Source organism: Gopherus evgoodei, chromosome 2 (genome assembly GCF_007399415.2).
Source record: "Gopherus evgoodei ecotype Sinaloan lineage chromosome 2, rGopEvg1_v1.p, whole genome shotgun sequence".
NCBI lineage: Eukaryota > Metazoa > Chordata > Testudines > Testudinidae > Gopherus > Gopherus evgoodei.
In genome coordinates, this window is record NC_044323.1 from 91,081,666 (window position 1) to 91,095,075 (window position 13,410).

Here is a 13,410-nt window from a genome sequence, read left to right on the forward strand (position 1 = left end):
AAATAAATGTAAAATAGGCAGCGTAGGGCAACGCATGCAGGAGCAGATGGCTTGTTGTTAGGCTACGTGGTTAGGGGGCAGACAGGCGCGTTTGCACTTTGGTTCTGAACTGAAGGTTTCCCCCAGGGAGACTGTCCCAGGAGGCGGCGGACCCTCTCTCCAAGCCTGGGGACGGGCATGGATGAGCAGGAGATTACGGTTGGGCCCAAACATCCCTTGAAGAAAATCACACAGAGAGGGAGCCGCTCCCTCTCCCCTTGACACGCCTCTCGCAGCAGCAGCCTGGGCAGGGTAAGCGCAGGTGCAAACGCGGGCGTGTCTGCTGCGCGAGGAGCCCAACCCGTCCCGGAAACATCGATCCGCCAGGGCCGCCTGCCAACGCCCCCCGGCAGCCGCCTGCTTCACCTCCCCGTCCCCTCTGCCCTCCCGCCTTCTCTTCGCTGCCCGCGCTCTTTTCCGCAGCCAAGGCCGCCGCTACGCTAATTGCGTACATCGCTGACACATGTTTACGTTACGGTGCTGGGCGGGGGCCGATCAGAACACGTAACGCAGAACGGCGTAGAGAGTAACGACTCTACCAGAATAGCCCTGGAAAGGGTTGGAGTAGCCGCTTTGCGTAGCCCTGCTTGTCAGCCATCTTTGATTCGGGCAAGGCCCCCCCCCCACTTCGCTATCACCGTGGCTCAGTCCGGAGGGAGGGGGATTTCCTCCTGACGTTGAGCCAAGCGAACGCTGCAGAGGCAATACAGCATTTCATTGCCCGGATTCAAAATGGCCGCCGGGCAATTCCATGGGGCGGGGCAATAGTCAAAACTCGTTCAGGGGGCGGAGAGGAGGAGAAATCTCTCGAGAGTGTTCGGGATCTCAGGCCGCAAGGCCGGAAGCTGCTGCGTACTAGGAGAGGCGTGGGGAAGTGAAATCCGCTTGTTCTCTAGTTCGTGTGCGTAGGGGTAGTGTGGTGTAGGGCGGGTACGCTGCGGAATCGGCGTAGGGGACGTTAGCGAATCAGCGGGGCGGAGGCAGCGGCAGTAGCAGTAGCTGGGGTTGGCTAGTGGGGGGAGGGGGAGCTCGGTCAGTGCCGCCGCGGCTGAGGTGGAGGAACGTCAACAGCAGCAGATCCGCCGCCAGCGCCATGGGTGAGTGTCCAGCCCGGGGCCCGCGGGGCCGCTCTGCGCCCCGAGCCGGGACTGTGACAGTTGGAGCGGGGGGGCGGCGGCGTTTCCTGTGGGCGGCGGCGGCTCGAGGTCTCCATGACGGGCAGGGTGGAGAGTGGGTCTCGCCGCCGCCCGCGAGGCTGTAACGCCGGGTCTGGCCCAGCCGCCGTCCCCTTCCAGTCCGAGGCGCCGGGGCCACCCCGCCCCAGGGAGCTCGCTCGCAGCCGGAGCTCCAGGCGCAGCCCGTCGCGGGACCTCGCCCCGCTGCATCCTCAGAGCTGAGGGCTCCAGTCTTCCCCCCTCAACGTGGGCCAGCCCCCCCCTTACTGGCTCCACCCCCCCCCCCCCCATGTGGGCCTGCCTCCCCCCTGACTGGCTCCAGCACCCCCTTATCCCCACTTCCTGCAATGTAATTTTTTTTAAGCGGTGCAGAATCGGAAATGCTGGAGAGGTTTTCTTTTTTGTTTTTTTTTGGTTACACCCCCCCCCCCCGTTTGTGCCCAAATTTATGAGGGAGGAATTTGCAGCAGGAATTAAGGCAGGAGAAATATGGAAGAGAGAAGCGGGTGGGACTGAAATCACAGGGGGCGGGGGGGGGGAATAGGAGAGAAATTTCAGCGTGTTTCCCTCCTAGTTTCTGTGAGCTGTGGGTGTTTTATTCGGTAGAGCTTTTTCATAGTCCATGTAGACACACGTTTTTAACCTCTTTCATCCGACTCCGCCCTCAACCCCCCACTCATGTATTGTGAATGAGAGCTCATTTTCACTGGAGTTATCCAGTCACACCCGAAAAGAGCTTGCTGTACTGTTAGACTTCTGGGTTTCATGGTGTATTTGATTCTTTGTTGTAATTGAAGTAAATGAGTTACTCAGTATTCATTTAAAATTAGTCCACATACGTCTTTTTGTCCTTGAAAGCTTTTTTTTTGATAAATTTAAGATACACAACATCTATTTTATTCATTTTTTAAAAAGAAACCTACAAAAGGTTGGGACGAAGCCTTAATTAACGTTTTAAGACAGATGACCAAATAAATGTTGTGACAGGATATGCAAAACTTAATAGGCAGTTTTGGGGGAAGTATTAGTTACTTTAAGATACTGTGACTTTGTTGCAGTAAGACTTCAGTCCCTAGGAAAGTTAGGTATAAATATGTAAAGTGTAACATTTAAATATCTTTGGATGCAGCTTTGGGCTTGTTTTGTTGTGAAGACACAATAACACAGCAGTGGCTCAGGAGAGTAATATCTTAGTTGAGAATACTTGTTTATAATTTGTTCTCTATTACTGTCCTTTATCATCTTCATCTCGGAGGTACTGTGATAGATAGGTTTTCAATCATGTAATGCTTTATACCTGAAAGGTTAAGTTCATGGAGGAGATATATAATCTTTTGTACATTGAAAAGTCTAAGGCAGGGGTCGGCAACCTTTCAGAAATGGTGTGCCAAGTCTTCATTTATTCACTCTAAGTTAAGGTTTTGCATGCCAGTAATACATTTTGATGTTTTTAAAAGGTCTCTTTCTATATGTCTATAGTATATGACTAAACTATTGTTGCATGTAAAGTAAAGTTTTAAAAATGTTTAAGAAGCTTCATTTAAAATTAAATTAAAATGCAGAGCCCCCCGGACTGGTGGCCAGGACCCAGGCAGTGTGAGTGCCACTGAAAATCAGCTCACGTGCTGCCTTTGGCACGCATGCCATAGATTGCCTACTCTTGGTCTAAGCTCTGTATTAATATTTAGTGAAAACCTTGTCCAATTAAAAGAAAAAACAAGCCTAAAATATCAGTATTGTTTGTGTATATATGTATTCAGCACCTTTGAATTGGTTACACCTCTTCATTTCACTGAGGTAGTTAATAGCTCTTTAATCTCTGTAACAATGCCTTATTGGTCCTAGAATACCAGAATGTTTGCTGAGTTATATAAACTGATTTTTTTTCTTCCACGGGGGACTATGAAGCTAGGATTATCATAAAAATAACAGATACCAATTGGATCACTCTTCTTGTCCCTAGATGACAGTACTTGTTCAAGTAATCTGAATTTATTTTAAGGTATTTTAACCTAGCCTGTTTGATATTCAGTCCTTTTCTCCCTATATTTCCTCTCTTTTCTCAGTTAAGCCTGAATTAGTCTCTATCTGGAGTATAATGTTTAACTTAAAAAAAAAAAAAAAAAAAAAAGTAAATTGTCAGATGAGAACATAGATTAATTGTTGTGGTAGTGAGGTGTTGTTTTTTTAAAGTGTAGACATAGTACTTTATTCTAGGGAAGAAGAGAAATGCTTTCCTGTAACGTCTCCCTTAAAACATATGTAGGTGGGATTTACTTTCTGAAAATATTAGTGAATGAATGGGATACTTGTGTTTTGTGCATCTGTGAAGTAGTAGGTGAAGCATTTTTGTAGTAACTTTTTCATGTTTCCTTCTCCTGTAACACTTTTGCAGCACGCTTTAGTATAACATTGATAAGCAGACTGGGACTGATAGCATTGAAATCCAAAGCAGAGCAGCATTTGTTTTCTAGCTAAAAGCAATATTATCTGCATTTTAGTAGCAGACACTTTAACGGCCAGTACCAGTAAATGGAAGTTGTATGTGAATACAGGCTTTGAAAAGTGGCTAAAAAATAACGGTTACAGAATCATCCAGATGTTACATTTAGGGGCTGATAGGATATTTTAGGACCTCACTTTGAAAATATTAGTATCCACTTAAACCATATCAGAATCTATATCTTCTGCCTGAGTGAATTTTTATAATCCCTGAAACTGACAATTTAACTAACTTTTAGCTTATCCTGTTATTGGCATGGCATGGATCACCTTGTAGCCTGTCTCTTTCTGGTCAAATTGAAATAGATCAGTAATTTTTAGATTGGTCACTTTAAACTGATCACCTCATATAGATGTCCCCAAATGTAACTTCATTTTTGGATGCATGTAAATAAATACATTTAGGCATATCTCCATATATTTATCTTATAGAACTGGAAGGCACCCTGAAAGGTTGTCAAGTCCAGCCCCCTGCCTTCACTAGCAGGACCAAGTACTGATTTTGCCCCAGATCCCTAAGTGACTCCCTTAAGTATTGAACTCACAACCCTGGGTTTAGCAGGCCAATGCTCAAACCACTGAGCTATCCATCCCGCTGTTACACAATTTATGGACTGCTACTATAAGCATATAGGTGTTCTATGATAAGGTTCAAGCATTTAATATGCATTGCCCATAATATTGCTTGTTAATTCAAGTCCAATACTTTTGTTTTATATCTGTTAATGTAAAAAGATGACTAGTAACTCATCCTCTTGGGACTGAGACAGATACAGCAGAACTCTAAACTATGTTCTTATAAAACACCACAGCATTTCCTTCAGTTTACCCACAAAACCAAATAACTTGTCTTGTTTTATAACTTGTCTCACTTAAAATGGTGCTTTAGATGTGTTCTTTAAATTATTTTAAGGGACCATCTTCAAAGAATATACAAAAACATCCATCAGACATTAAATTCTAAATACAGGATAATAAAACAAGTGTTTTCCTGGTAGTCACGAATTTAGATTTTGATTGTATACATCTGAAAATTTATATCCGACAATACATGATCTGAATAAAGTTCTCTTTAAAACTGGCATACAGCTGTTGAGTTGATAGTTTCTATTACCCTGCTTTGGTTGGGGTCAGGCTTGTCCTTTGTCACTTGAGCAGGTTATTAATAGAGTAACTGAGATTACATAAACCATATGCTCATAATGTTAGAGGAATAATTGGATGTTTTAGTTCAAAAGGAGCAGCAGATCCTTGGTTACTGTAGCTGTGAGGTCTGAATGGGATGATAGACATTTTTTAGTAAGTTTTGTTGTAATCATAAGTGCCTACTCCCAGAACTAACTCTAGGATGAGGCCTGTAGCTTGATGAGATTGGGATTGTTGTTTTGGAATACATTTTTACTTAAATTTATGATTGGGCTTATGTCCACTTAACCTATTGAAACTAGACAGGCACGTGCTTGTTACAGATGTTCCTCACGTCTGAAATTTGGTTTATTCACCCATGAATAACACAAGCTACTGCAAGTGTTTTCTCTGTAAGTAGTGGTATTTTAGTCATGATTTGAGTAGCTTCCCTGAGCAGTGTTTAAATTAGTAATTGAATTTTGAGTAGTGTTCAACTGTAGGCTAGTATATAAATTGTAGTTACTTAATGATCTGCAGATACCTAGCCAGAGGTGGCTACAAAAAGATGTTGTGGGTGAGGAGGAGTGTCAGCATAGTGTTGTGAAGCTTTTTCACAACTGCAAGAGCTAAAACTTAATTCTAATGAAAGTTTAAATTCTGTAGAATCTGATAGTTTTGATGATCTCTCCTCTTCTTTCAATTCTCCTGGAGAATTTCCCGTTTGCCAATGGTGAGTTGATCAGTGAATTTTTTAACCCCTATTTAATCAGTTTTAAGAGTACTGTTTTTAATGTCTTGTACCAGGATGGGGGCAGCTTTTTTTTTTTTAGGTAGGGGATTTTTTGCATTACTAATAAAAATTTTTCGTAGCTTCACTTTCAGAGTTAAGTGCAGCTGCTTTGCAAACCTATTTTACTGCATTGATCAAGTGTAGATGTGAGAAAAATGGCTGTTTAGGGTGCTCTTAGCTATCCCTAATAATACAGCATGTAGATACTGTGCTGCTAAAAACATCTTAGAAATTAGCACTTCTCAAGAGGAAAGTGGCCAATTTGTCTGTAGTATATAAAAGAATGAATCTTGTTTTGACACACATCCTACCACTTTGACTTCATTCTAGAACCAGATTACCCTGCATACAACGTAGTTTTTATCGTGCCACTATCACCCAGGTTTTTTCATACTGACACATTCTCTTCTTGGCTGTCACTACTATCCCATTTGAAAGTCTGATAGAATCAGCTTGAGATCCCTGGATACTGGAAGACTAACATTCAGATCACATGCTTGACAGAACACATTGGTGTTGTCGGAAAGACCAGTACTTTGCATGTTTTAGTCTCTTTAAATCCCTTGATTCACATGGGGGGAGGAGGAGAATGTGATACAGACTTTTTGTTTCCTAGTTGTTTTGTGTTGACCTCATTTTAAGTTTCTTCTCCTAAAGTTTCTCCTGAGGAAAATGCCACTGTTGTTTCTTAAAGTGACAAAATGTTAAGGGCAAAAGTTTAGTGTACAATGGAGTTGCATCATACGCACATTTAACTTGCACGAATTCAACTATATACGCGCGATGAGCATATGCCCCAGAATGAGCATGAGATGAGAGAAGTGAATTTGCTGTTCCCTCAGTCAGTCTCAGTTCCTGCATGCCTCTCATAGCATGAGCATCTCACAGCGCTGTGATTCTAGTGTTTAAAGATACATATTTTTCATACAACATGGCCCCTAAATGCAAGCTAGCTACTTCCTCTGGTGCTCAACAGTGATCTGTTCCAACGATGGAGGAAAAACTGGCTGTATTGGACTTACTGAGAGACAGTGTGTTGGTCTCCAACCTGGTATGTAAATATGGCCACAATTAATCTAGCATCCGTGCCATCAAGATTCGAGAGAGAGAGATTCGTCAGACCGTGGCACAAAGTGCTCCAATAACTGCTAAAGTGATGAGCCAGGTGCATGATAAGACTTTAGTGAAGACTGTAAAGGCATTAAACTTATGGCTGGAAGATATGAACCATAAACGTGTGCCTATTGATGGCAACACGTTGCGAGGAAAGCCTCTTAGTCTCTATGTGCTGTTCAAACCTCCCGCCGAAGAGGGACAGCCTTCTGCTGAGAAGGAATTCAAAGCCAACCAAAGTTGGCGTAACAGTTTTAGGAACCACTTCAACCTCAAAAACTTGCAGATTACTGGTGAAGCTGCATCTGCTGATGAAGAGGCAGCAAAAGCCTACGCTGAACAATTAAAGAAAATAATAGGAAAAAAAGGGCTATCATCTGGAACAAGTTTTTAATGCTGTTGAGACTGGACTCTTCTGGGGAAAAAAAACATGCCCAATCACACTTACATTTCAAAATCAGAAAGACAAGCCCCTCGCTTCAAAGCAGCTAAAGGCCATGTGACTGTTGTTTTGTGGCAATACAGCTGGGCATTTAATAAAGCCAGGCTTACTCTACAGGGCTGCAAATCCCCGTTCCCTAAAAGGCAAGAACAAAAATCTCCTGTCTGTGTTCTGGCAATCCAGTAAAAAGGCTTGGGTGACGGAAGTATTATTTCTGGATTGGTTCCACAAGTGTTTCATTCCGAAGGTCAAGTGGTACCTCAAAGAGAAAGGACTTGACTTTAAAGTGTTGCTGATGGTAGACAATGCTCGTGGCCACCCTGAGGCATGCTAGTTTGGGCATAACAATGTTGAAGTCGTCTTTCTCCCCCCCCCCCATACCATGTCCAACCTCTTGACCAAGGTGTGATTCACTGTTTCAAGGCCACGTACACGAGGCTTACATTCCCACAGATACGTAGCGCTTTGGATACTGATCCCAATTTTAATGTGATGGAATGTTGGAAGTCTTTCAACATTTGCCGATTGCATCACTTATACTAAACAAACAATGGATGCAATCAAGCCTGAAACAGTCAATGCATGTTGGCGAAACCTGTGGAAAGAGTGTGTGAATGACTTTAAGGGTTTTCTGACCATTGACGAAGAAGTGGAACATATTGTTCAGGTGGCCAGGCAAGTGGGTGGAGATGGCTTCATCTTCAATCCTTGAGGAAGAAATTTGAAGAATTAATTGAGAGCCATAGAGAAACATTGACTAATGAAGAGTTAGAGGAATTGATAAAATCATCTACAGAAGATGATGACGACGAACAGGAAGAGCCAGCAAGTTGGAATCTTTATAAATTTGCTGAAGTGTTCCAAGCATTAAAACACTTAAATCATTTAATTTCTGAATATGATCCTGCTATGGAACGAAGCCTCAAATCACACACAGTATTACAGACAATTTGAGACCCTATCAAGAAATATTTGAGCAGCTCAAGAGATAACAGCGACAGTTGCCAATCACTGTGTTTTTCAAGAAAAAACCATCAGCAGCAGATGAGCCTGGCCCATCATCTTCTGGATCGACATCAAGCCCTGACGACCACCCCCCGCAGTAGTGTCATCATCATTGTAGACTAGCAAGAATATCCAGGATGAATGGTGAGTGGTTAGGTTTACTGTTTTTCCTTTTTATTATTTCATTCTTCAGTCTCTTCTTATGTAATTAAAAATTTTCACGGAGTTACCAGGTGATGCTCTGGAACTGCTCCCCACCAAACCAGTCAGGACTTTGGGGAGCCTCCTCTCCCTTGGAGCAGACTTCTTCAGGGCAAGAAGCTCACACGTCTTCACCTCCTGGGTCTCTCCTTGGAGCATTCAGCATCCTCTGCCCCTCCGTGCACTTCCCCAGCGAGCCTGCCCCAGCGGGGTCCTGGGGAAGCCACAGGGTCCTGCACCCCCACTTTGCAGTCAGACATGACTCTCAGCTAGCTAGTAAAACAGAGGTTTATTTTATGGCAGGATCATGGTCTAAAACAGAGTTTTGTAGTTTCCACGAACCGGACCCCTCGACTGGGTCCATTCTGGGGGGCAGTGAGCCAGACCCCCACGTCTGTCCTCACTCCTCGTCCCCAGCCAGCTCCAGACTAACTACTCCCTCCAGCCCCTCCTCTCTGCTCAGCCCCTTTCCCGGGGCCAGGAGATCACCTGATCTTTGTCTCCAGCACCTTCAGCTGGCACCTTTGCAGCGGAGGGGCCCAGACCATCAGTTGCTAGGAGACAGAGTGCCAGGCATTTAGGTGCACTGGCCCTTTGCTCTGTAGCAATCACACACCCTATTCCACCACCTAGATACTTAAGAACTGGCTAGGGGACACTGAGGCACCAACACAGTATTCAGAGCAAACATTAAGAACATTCCCAGTTCGTCACAAAAATACTGTAAAATTATATTTTGCATATGTTCTCTTTATTGTATACTGTACACTACTGTATACATTATACATTTATACATATTACTGTACAGGGTTATATGCTGTACACAAAACCGTGTATACTGTACTTTATGGGCTATTTTAAGGGATTTTCAAGGGTAATTTTGATTATACATGATTTTTGCCTTACACGCTGACTTTAGAACCTAACCCCCACGTAAGATGTGACTCCACTGTATAGATGATTGCAACCAGTTTTAAAAAATATTGTCCCAAAACAGATAAAGGCCTCAGATATTGTGGAGAATGAGTTATATCTAGGTGGGGAAAGTTTTTTTGCATCTAAACAATAAAAATAATCAAAGATGATTAACTTCTTTGTCTCAGCATAGAGAAAACAGTAGATAAACTTTACTTCGGTATAATGCTTTGGTGAGACCAATATTGGAATACTGCATCCAGTTTACTGTCAACATTTATAGAAGGATGTTGAAAAATTGAGGAGAGTTCGGGGAAGAGCCCAAAATGATTCGAGGATTGGAAAAAATGCCCCACAATCAGACTACAAGGAGCTCAACCTGTTAATCATGTAACCTTGACCTCTTTGATAAGTGCTTAAGTACCTTGATGGAGAGAAAATACTGGATACTAAAGCGCTCTTCAGTCTGGTGAGCAAGGCACAACGAGAACCAGTACATGGAAAAGAGAGACAAACTAGAAGTAAACCACAAATTTTTGAGCGTGATTGGAACGAACTCCCAGTGGAAGAGTAGGTTCTTCATTTTGAAGTTGTCAAATCAAGACTGGATGCCTTTCTGGAAGATATTTTAGTCATGATGAAACTTTATGGCTTGTTATACAGAGGGTCAGACTAGATGATCTGATAGTCATCTCTGACCTTAAAATGTATGAAATACTACCTTTTCCCCATACTTCTTTCACTAGTCATTCCTTATTTATAGCTTTTTAAAAGGAAAGTAGTAGATAGACACAGAAGTAAACATTTTTAATAATTAAAAATCTGATGAATGTTCTTGATAATTGTGACCCTCTCATTAAAAGAGTAGAACAACACTAAAGCCCCTGTAGGGCATCAGAGGAAAACCTAATATACCAGCGTTTGGTTTAATGTGACATTCTAGCATCTATCTTTTTGTCCTTCTACAAGGACTTTCAGAAAGTTTTAGTATTCTCTTCCTGTACTTTCAAAGCAGATAATTGTTTTCCATTTTTTTCTGCTCTTCACCTCTAGGAGATTCCACCATAAGTATCCAATATTAGTTCTAATCCTGAATAACTACAGAAATGGATTCCAGAGTGGAAAAACGGAATCCAAAGAAACTTGGGGGTTGCAACAAACAGCTTTAGGAGTTTGTGGTCTACCTTCAAAGTGATCTCACAAACTGCAGCTACTAAGGGTACGTCTACACGATGAAATTAGATCAATTTAATAGAAGTTGATTTAGAAATCGATTTGCTAGTCGATTTTGTGTACCCACTAAGCACATTAAGTCGACTGTGTGCATTCACAGTACTGAGGCTAGCTTCAACTTTCGGAGCATTGTACTGTGGTAGCTATCCCACAGTTCCCACAGTCCTCCGCTGCCCACTGGAATTCTGGGTTGAGCTCCCAATGCCTGATGGGGCAAAAACATTGTCTCGAGTGGTTCTGGATATGTCATCAGGCCTCCCTCCCTCGTTTTTTGCCTTTTCCTGGGTTACCCATGCAGATGACATACTATGGCAAGCATGGAGCCCGCTCAGCTCACTGTCACCGTATGTCTCCTGGGTGCTGCTGGCAGATGCAGTTAGGGTGACTAGACACCCCGATAATTTGTCCCAATATTTCGCACTCTGTTTTTCCCCTCCGCCAGTGGCCCCTTCCGCGCCCCCCCCCCATGTGTCTCAATATTTCTTTGTCATTTGGTCACCCTAGACGCGGTACTGCAGTGCTACACAGCAGCATCCACTTGCCTTGCCTGGCAGACGGTGCAATACGACTACTAACTGTTGTCGTCGTTCCGTGGGTGCTCCTGGCCAACCTCGGTGAGGTTGGTCAGGGGAGTCTGGACAAAAATGGGAATGACTCCAGTTCATTCTCTCCTTTAAATTTTTAATCTAATGGAGATTTAATCTTGCCTGGAATATCATGCCAGCTGGAGTCTTCTAACTCAGGCTGCTCTCCCAGTTGGCAGCACCGCGTGGTCGCATCTGCCTCAGCCTACCCCTTGCTTCCATGGCTGGACATGAGTAAGGAGTAGTTCAACTGTAGGCTGAGCAAGTTCATAATGGTGGTAGAATGTGCCTTTGGATGATTAAAAGCCAGCTGGTACAGTTTACTGACTCAGACCTCAGTGAAACCAATATTCCCACCATTATTACTGCTTGCTGTGTGCTTCACAATATCTGTGAGAGTAAGCGGGAGACGTTTATGGTGGGGTGGGAGGCTGAGGCAAATCTCCTGGCCACTGATTACGTGCAGCCAGACACCAGGACAGTTAGAAGAGCACAGCAGGGCATGCTGCTCATCAGAGAAGCTTTGAAAACCAGTTTCATGACTGGCCAGGCTACGGTGTGAAAGTTCTGTTTGTTTCTCTTTGATGAACCCCACCACCTCCCTTGGTTCACTCTACTTCCCTGTAAGCCAACCGCCCTCTCCTCCCCCCTTCATCTCAGCTTGCAGAGGCAATAAAATCATTGTTTCAAATTCATGCATTCTTTATTAATTCATCACACAAATGGGGGGATAACTGCCAAGGCACCCAGAAGGGATGGGGGAGGAGGGAAGCACAGAAGCAGGGTTGTTGTAGGGGCACCTCCTAAAATGGTATGCAGGTCATCATAGAAGCGGTATGTCTGGGGCTCTGACCCAGAGTGGCCATTTGCCTCTCTGATTCTTTGGTAGGCTTGCCTGAGCTCCTTAAGTTTCACGGGCACTGCTGCAGATCTCTGCTATAACCTCTGTCCTTCCTGCCCTTGGAGACTTTTTTCAAATATTCCGGCATTTTGTCTTTTGGAACAGAGTTCAGATAGCATGGATTCATCTCCCCATACAGCGATCAGATGCAGTACCTCCCGTTTGGTCCAGGCTGGAGCTCTTTTGCGATTTTGGGACTCTATGGTCACCTGTACTGATCAGCTCACCACACTGGCCAACAGGAAATGAATTCAAAAGTTCGCAGGGCTTTTCCTGTCTACCTGGCCAGTGCATTGGAGTTGAGAGTACTGTCCAGAGCATTCACAGTGGAGCACTCTGGGATAGCTCCCGGAGGCCAGTACTGTCGAATAGAGTCCACACTACCCCAAATTTGACCCAGCAGGGTCTGTTTTTAGTGCTAATCCCCTCATCGGGGAGGAGTACAAAATTGATTTTAAGAGCCCTTTAAGTTGACAGAATGGCTTCATCGTGTGGATGGGTGCGGGGTTAAATTGATCTCATGCTGCTAAATTTCGACCTAAACTCGTAGATCAGGGCTAAGAGCGGTTGTACTTGGAGTGTAACAAATGAGTTCAGACCTGAAAACTCCAGGGACACCCAAGTACTTATCTTTTTGTCTTTTTTTGGGGAGGCAGCATAAACCAAAGATTCCAAGTTCAGTTGGTCCTCTTAAGCCAAATAAAATGCAATATAATAAGCAACAATGAAATAAAGTCCTATTTTGGGCTGCCCCACTGCTGAATATATACGCTTTCTTATACATTAATAAGCCTGAAAACTGGTAGCAGTCTGTGAATGTCTTTGACCCATAGTCCACCAGGGACAGGGTGATGAATTGCCTGGCAGAAGGCTCTGGGCAAAAGAGGTTTTTTCCTGTGGTATAGTCACAAAACTTCACTTTCACTCAGACGTGTTAAACATGTGGGTGACGCTTTTCACAGAACGGTCACTCTATTTGGCATATCAGTCATCCCTCATCCTCAAAGGAACCTGCACAACATTTTCAAAAGATAAGCTTGAGATCTTAAATTCATAACTTCTCTGGACACGGAGTCATGGCTTATTACAACAAATTATAAGCCACTAACTATCTCTCTCCCCCGCCTTCCTTTTCTCCTCATGACTGGAGGGGTGTTACTTCACCTTCAGTGGTCCTTTTAAATATGTATTAACTACTTATGCTAAATCTTTTCCACTTTGTATGTAGCTGTGACACTATTTCCCAGACCTGAAGAAGAGCTCTGTGTAAGCACAAAGCTTGTCTCTAACCAACAGTAGTTGGTTCAATAAAAGATAATACCTCGCCCACCTAGGTCTCTGTGTTTAAATATGAAGGCCTATGTCTACTCACACTTTTGGTG

The 13,410-nt window shown here is 43.8% G+C and overlaps 1 protein-coding gene across 6 annotated transcripts in view; it reads left to right on the top strand.

The window, feature by feature from the left end:
• The first annotated feature begins 873 nt into the window (after nucleotides 1-873).
• The window catches only part of SEPTIN7 (septin 7), a 128,971-nt gene continuing 116,434 nt past the window's right edge, over nucleotides 874-13,410 (top strand). For 2 of the 6 annotated variants that reach the window (XM_030551350.1, XM_030551352.1), the window contains exon 1: nucleotides 878-1,136. Coding sequence is in view for 2 of the 6 variants with exons in the window: in XM_030551355.1 (XP_030407215.1) it covers nucleotides 1,133-1,136 (4 nt within the window). In the remaining 4 variants the exon portion in view is untranslated. Of the gene's footprint in view, nucleotides 1,137-1,798; nucleotides 1,801-13,410 lie in introns of all 6 variants that reach the window. The other 4 variants (XM_030551351.1, XM_030551355.1, XM_030551354.1 and 1 more) reach the window with 4 other exon arrangements.